Here is a 6,922-nt window from a genome sequence, read left to right as displayed (position 1 = left end):
GCAGCCACCGGCAGCAATACTGTGTGAAGGTCTTCAGTCCTGGGAAGACATGAACTGGACAATAACTGACGTCACAGGATCACCAATCCAGATCGCATATTGCAGGAAAAACTCGTATTCTAGCGAATACGAATGCATAGCCATTGACAGCGACATAAATTTTGAGCGGAATGCATCTCTTGGACGGCTGACTATCAACAATTACACCAGACACAAGTTTGTCAACAAACTGCTAACCTGTATTAGACGTGATGGTGACAAGTGGGATTCCTGCAAAATTCGTGTTGTCTGTGAGTACTGGCGTCCTTGTCTTCCAAAAATATTAGTTTGCTCACTTCCACAGTGAGTGTGGTAACGACTACCATTAACATGTTGTAGCACAAGTTTGCACGATACATTTATTTTGTTTTGTTGATTTCTTCCTGAGTTGCCCCTGTTGATTTTGAAGGTGGGGACGCGGTGGATTGCGATTATTCATAACGTCATTGCTAAACTAGTTCAAGCTTGATGATTCAATTTAACTTTGCAGTCGATGTCTCTATCTGTGTTGTTTGTGTTCTTGCAGTTGTCTTTGCTGTTCTAGCTTTTTGTGTTGCTTTTCAAAAGAATATGAACTCACATTACATAATTTACGTCGATTATCAGGCTAAGATTCAAGATTTGATCTGAACTAGATCCTGCAGAAGGGAGCAAGCCTAACGTATCGCTGAGTAGCTGGAATCTTCTTGGGACCATTATGATCAACAAAATCTATGATTCCTACAACGATGTCGTCTGCTGGTGGCGTGTCACTGACCCGGCTTTGGTACGTAGCGCTCCCGTGGTGGTGGTGATTGTCGTGGTGGTGGTGGTGGTGGCAGGCCTGTTGGTATGTGCGTGGGTATGTGTGTGGGGGGGGGGGATGGGGGGTGCGCCTGTCTGAGTGGGCGCGCGCGTGCGTGTACGTGTGTGTATGTGTGTGTGTGTGTGTGTGTGTGTGTGTGTGTGTGTGTGTGTGTGTGTGTGTGTATATGTGTGAGCGTGTCTGTGTATGTGTGTGTGTATGTGTGAGCGTGTCTGTGTATGTGTGTGTGCATTGTATCCTTGCATTGATACACACACTCTCTCTCTCTCCCTCCTTCTTCTCCGAAACAAAACCCACACACCTGGACATTCTTTTGTGTCTTACCAAATTTGAACAGTGGAGTTTAGGAGTAGCTTTTCTGACAAAGACGTATATTTTGTTGCTACTGCATTACAAACACGAACTTCTTAATTCCAGAGAGAAATTTTTCACCCGACGATACCAACTTTATTTTCATTTCTGGGAAGCGATGGGAGACAATACTACAATGGGACATGCACTGTATCCTTGCCCTTGAATGCATCCGATGGTGTGCATCACCTGGAGCTGATCGTCTTGCCCGGTGGTGAACGGCTACTTTATGTTGGCAACGTCTCTTTGGGTCAGTGCGCTCTCTCTCTCTCTCTCTCTCTCTCTCTCTCTCTCTCTCTCTCTCTCTCTCTCTCTCTCTCTCTCTCTCTCCCTCTCTCTCTCTCTCTCTTTCTCTGTATTTCAAAAGATTAACTATTTAAGAGAGCTACCGACAGAATATGGATCTGCTAACTTCATTCTACCAATTCCACGAATAGACCTTTATAAGACAAGTCTTGCTTTTTCGGGTGCATCAATTTGGAATTCACTGCCATCACTGTTTCAAGTCACAGAAAAGTTTTGAAATATCTGTTCATATTCCCAACATCCCACACCCCTAACTACGCTGTGAGTATAGACAGTTTTGAGTATTTGATTGTCAAGTGTGTAGACTATGCTGCAGTTATGTTGAAATCCTCATCATTTTGTGTTCTTCATTGTGCCTTGCGTTTTTTACATGCGTAATGTTTTTTCCCATATTTTCCATAATTGTTATTATGCATGTTATGTTTTTAAGGCCTGCGTCATCATTATCATCATCATCATCATCATCATCATCATCATTATCATCATCATCATCATCATCATCATCATCATCATCATCATCATCATCATCTGTAACGTATGTATGTTGGTGTTTGTATTTAACTTGTACTGTTTAAGTGTTTATGTTTTAGCATACATTGATAGTGTTGACAGATCTGTGTTGTGTGAGCGGGTTCGTCCCAGACCTAGCTTTACATTTTAATTCATGTGAAATAAAGTTCAGTCAGTCAATCTCTCTCTCACTTACTCGATCTATGTCTGTATCTCCATAACCAACCGAACTCTGACATGTTATTTTTCGTGTGCGTGCGTGTAACGAAGGGAGAGTAATCTGAAAAATACACACACCTGAACCCACCAGGTGCGGCCGAGCTTAGAAACCTGCATGAGTAGAAATGACATAACACAAGAGATACGCAAGATAGCAAAACAAAACAACCTGTTCTGGATGAATACATGATTGTTCGTTCTTCTCGTTTGTAAAAGTTATATAAAGTTGGAATAAAATAACACGGGAATGAATGTTTTAGTTGGGGTACAACAATGGGTGCAATTTGTGTTTGCTCAGTTTATCTTGGTTTGTCAATGCGCGATTATTTTCCTTACTGAAGCTTGAAGAGTGCAACTTACCGTTGATTAAACAGCAGATAAGCCCTTAAATTGTTCACGTGTCAGTGTCTCTCAGACCCACCTTAGATGGCCGTAAAGATAACATTTTGTAATTATATAGCAACACTATAAACAAATCTTCTGAGTGACTAGTTCTACAAGCGGAAATACGTAGAGGTTACATGCCGAGTCTCAGTGATTATCAAAAATAATGGTCGAAGTTAGCGGATCATGAAAAATGCGAGCTTCAGCGAGCTTTTTCATGACCGCGAACTGAGACCATTATTTTTGATAATCACTGAGACGAGGTATGTAACCTCTTTATCCCTCCTTTCTTCAGTTATTCAAAGAAAAGAGGAGTTTTTGTGCGAAAGTTTGATCGAATCATATTCACCCAACCAGTCTACCTGCGCAGGCGATCGATTAATGCGCGGTTGTATAGTTCCGTGCAAATCATTCAATTTTGTTAACACTTCTTGTCAGTTTCCATGTTTTGAACTAAAATCAAGTACACAGTTATGTTGTCATTCTGCTGTGGCGGTAAAGGCAGATAGTGTGTGTTCTGTTCATGTTTTGGTATCGCTCAGGAAATGTTCTTTCTTCGAATGTGACTAGCAGACGAAGTTTTACACCCGTGTTCCAACGTTAAAAACTGTATGAAGTTTAGTTTTCTGGGGCAAAATAGTGTATGAAACCGCTGCATGTTCTTTACGTTGATTAAATGTTTGCAATTGATTGCGTGTGATCTGTTTATAAAATGAAATATTGTTGAAAACTGACCGTCGGATTGCAGTCTTGTCGGTGCAGCCGAAATCTGGAAGGGGAACTACTCGTGTCGCTAGACAAAGTATGAGAGTTACTTTTCCTTGGAATCTTGCTAGCGATAAACGATTATGCACGGCAGATCTGAATTCAGAAAACAACCAAACTCATGGATTTTATATGGAGATTCATGTGTTCAAGTCTGTAGTTGCTGGTTTAAATACGGTATGGTTGTATTGTTTGCTCCAGAAATGTATATTTTGTACATTAGAGTGTTCTGAACTTTTGAGTCGCAAAAAGTAGATCCACAATGTGTACAGTCTCTACCCATGAGCTATCGAGGATTCAGGCCCGTTGTTGGGTAAGTGATTTTGGTTGTTGGGTAAGTTACCGAAAAATAACTAGCCCTACAAGTTTACAGAGAGAAAGAAGCAGAGGGGGGGATAAATAACATAAACCAACATTCTAAGTTTAGATAAACCACTTGCTTTCGTACTTGACGCTATAGGGTATGATGCACACATGTCGCTTTACTTGTTCTAATCCGATTACAACAATAAGCAATTAACCTCAAGGAAAAAGCTGTACAGATTTGTTAATGTATGAGGTTTATATGTGAATGCTTTATTTTATGTCCATAGAAAAACCTGGAGATTTACAACTGGAGCCACAGATATGTCCTGTTATCGTAGCTGAAGGATCAAGTCTGGAATGCAAATGTCATCACGCGAAAACTGAACGGGGGTCACCCCCGGCCTTGATAACGTGGCTTAATGATGACAATTCTTCAGTGCTAAACATCAGCAACGTCAACAAAGGGTTGAATGGAACAGAATACACTTGCCGCTCTGAATGGGGACCGACGGCCGATCTTACTAAAACCCTCAACTATGTGCTTCTTGTTGCTTGTAAGTTTGAGGGGAAAGGATGGGACAGTAGTTAACGTGTCCGTATGTGTGTGTGTGTGTGTGTGTGTGTGTGTGTGTGTGTGTGTGTGTGTGTGTGTGTGTGTGTGTGTGTGTGTGTGTCACAGTATGTGTGTGTATGTGTGTGTATATGTGTGTGTGTGTGTGTGTATGTATGTGTGTGTGTGTGTGTGTGTGTCACAGTGTGTGTGTGTGTGTGTGTGTGTGTGTGTGTGTGTGTGTGTGTGTGTGTGTGTGTGTGTGTGTGTGTGTGTGTGTGTGTGTGTGTGTGTGTGTCGCTGTCTATGTCAAACGTAGAAAGACAGTAAGTCCCGTAAATGTTTACATTCATCACATTTTGTTGTTTGTCATGTCAGATGGACCAACCTCTGCGAATGTGACTTCGCAGATAAATCGTACCAATATGACAGCAACTTTAACTTTGACCTGCACATCAGATGAAGTTTACCCCTCAGCCAATTTCAGCTGGAGTGTTCCCTGTGTGACCTTGGACATGACCTCTCTTGTCAGCACATGCGAAGTGTCAACAGGAACATTGATGCAAGTAACAGAAGTTACGTGCACGGCTTACAATTCAGAAATTCCGTCATTGACAACATCCGCTGCATACACGCCTCCTGCTGCAAGTGAGTAGGCCAACAATGTTTTGAAGATAGAAATCGCAATATGGTGAACTGTAATAGTAAACGCTAACAGAGAAGTATGATAATGTATAGGAGTGTTTTCATTCTTTCCTGAATTGGCTGAGTATATATTTAATTGTTTATTCGATAGTTACATATTTATTACACCCCCGGTATAGGGGTGTGTATAGGATTCGGTCGATGTGTTTGTGTGTTTGTGTGCGCATATAGATCTCAAGAATGAACGGACCGATCGTCGCCAAACTTGGTGAACAGGTTCTATACATTCCTGAGACGGTCCTTACAAAAATTGGGACCAGTCAAACACACGGTTAGGGAGTTATTGGTGGATTAAGATTCTACAAGGACGTATAGAGGGACATATTAATGGTCAAAGGGAAATAACCTTCTCAGTTGGTGGCAGTGAGAATGGTTATTTCCCTTTGACCAACGGGGGTGTTTTTCCTACCTCGGAGGAATTTCTTTTTGTAAGAAGAGCAGACGTGTGGTCAAGTGCAAACAGTTAGATCTTCTATATTAAAAAGACAAGATAAACGCCAGCTTACAAACAAAATCAAGTTGTCGAATGTGGTAATGGTAGGGGGAGGGGAGGGGGGAGAGTATACAAAACATTTTAACAGCATTGCACCTGGGACATAAATATATTATGCACACCCGTGTCAATGCCGTGCACACACATCATTTTTTGTTCTCTGTGCTTTTGTTATACTTTGCTGGCGGTTGTGATGGAGATTTTAGTGGAGGTGTTGGGTTGTTTGTGTGAGTTTAGCTTTTCGTTGTATGGCACACATATGTACGCGCTCAAGTATAGCACAACACCAACTGTTTGACAGATCTTAACCAAAATGAAGGTTTATCGCTGGCATCCGTGGCGGGAGGAGTGGTCGCTGCACTTGTCATCGGCACTATCATCGTCGTCGTCATCATTATTGTCAAACGGAAACGTGAGCATACTTTCTCTCGAGAAAATTGTGCATGCCAGTTATGACATATATTATAATAGTAATATGTCTACATTTACTTGTCAACAATGTCAAGTTCATATGCATCTTTAACGGAGTATTTTTGGCTTGGTATGGGTTGGTTTGCGTTGTTTTAATGACCATGTGACCGGCACGGGTGGCCTAGTGGTAAGGCGTCCGCCCCGTGATCGGGAGGTCGTGGGTTCGAACCCCGGCCGGGTCATACATAAGACTTTAAAATTGGCAATCTAGTGGCTGCTCCGCCTGGCGTCTGGCAATATGGGGTTAGTGCTAGGACTGGTTGGTCCGGTGTCAGAATAATGTGACTGGGTGAGATATGAAGCCTGTGCTGCGACTTCTGTCTTGTGTGTGGCGCACGTTATATGTCAAAGCAGCACCGCCCTGATATGGCCCTTCGTGGTCGGCTGGGCGTTAAGCAAAAAACAAAACAAAAAAAATGACCATGTCCGGTATACAGGAATCACTGACGTGAAGAGAATCATTGATAATGCAGTTGATCCGGTATTAAAGTCTCTAACCTCAACTCTTACATACTGGCCCATTATGTTCAAACTACCTGAAAAACAACAGAAAGACGAGGTTGTACAGGAACAATCGCTATGTCTACTGTCGATGTTAGATGTTCCCTGTAATCGTGTGTTTCGGCATCTTTGATAAATAAATATTAATCGTATCGTACTGGCACATGTTAGCCTGTATTTTGTTTACCATAACAAATGCTTAAACATGCACAAGGAGTTAATGTTCAATTATTTACATTGGCTGAAATAGCCTTATTTAGTCGGTGTACATGTTGTTAGTTTTTACAACCGTTTTTGTGTCATTCCAACTAAAGCATATGTCTGTCTTTCTCTCTGTCTGTATTTATGGCTGCCTGTCGGTCTGTCTGTCTGTTTGTCTGTCTATCTGTCTCTGTCTCTGTCTCTCTGTCTGTCTGTCTGTCTGTCTGTCTGTCTGTCTGTCTCTCTCTCTCTCTCTCTCTCTCTCTCTCTCTATCGCTCATCCCCCCTCTCTCTCTCTCTCTCTCTCTCTCTCTCT

General features: G+C 42.1%; 1 protein-coding gene across 1 annotated transcript; it reads left to right on the top strand.

Annotated features, from left to right (window-relative positions):
- The first annotated feature begins 11 nt into the window (after positions 1-11).
- LOC138954653 (uncharacterized) lies at positions 12-6,315 on the top strand. The gene is made up of 6 exons (XM_070326444.1): positions 12-290; positions 675-805; positions 1,262-1,445; positions 3,973-4,239; positions 4,614-4,883; positions 5,735-6,315. The coding sequence occupies exons 1-6, from the start codon at positions 50-52 to the stop codon at positions 5,887-5,889; spliced, it is 1,248 nt and encodes a 415-aa protein (XP_070182545.1). The 5' UTR covers positions 12-49; the 3' UTR covers positions 5,890-6,315.
- Positions 6,316-6,922: the final 607 nt, after the last annotated feature.

This window comes from Littorina saxatilis, unplaced genomic scaffold, assembly GCF_037325665.1.
Source record: "Littorina saxatilis isolate snail1 unplaced genomic scaffold, US_GU_Lsax_2.0 scaffold_3395, whole genome shotgun sequence".
Taxonomy (NCBI): Eukaryota; Metazoa; Mollusca; class Gastropoda; order Littorinimorpha; family Littorinidae; genus Littorina; species Littorina saxatilis.
Note: the sequence above shows the minus strand (reverse complement) of the source record. Positions and strands in the feature narration are given on the sequence as shown.

Excerpts from the sequence above, each read along its gene's own strand:
- LOC138954653 (XM_070326444.1), top strand. The coding sequence starts at position 50 with ATGAACTGGACAATAACTGACGTCACAGGATCACCAATCCAGATCGCA. Across the intron at positions 291-674 it reads CTGCAAAATTCGTGTTGTCT|ATCCTGCAGAAGGGAGCAAG; the intron begins GTGAGTACTGGC and ends GATCTGAACTAG. Across the intron at positions 4,240-4,613 it reads CTATGTGCTTCTTGTTGCTT|ATGGACCAACCTCTGCGAAT; the intron begins GTAAGTTTGAGG and ends TTGTCATGTCAG.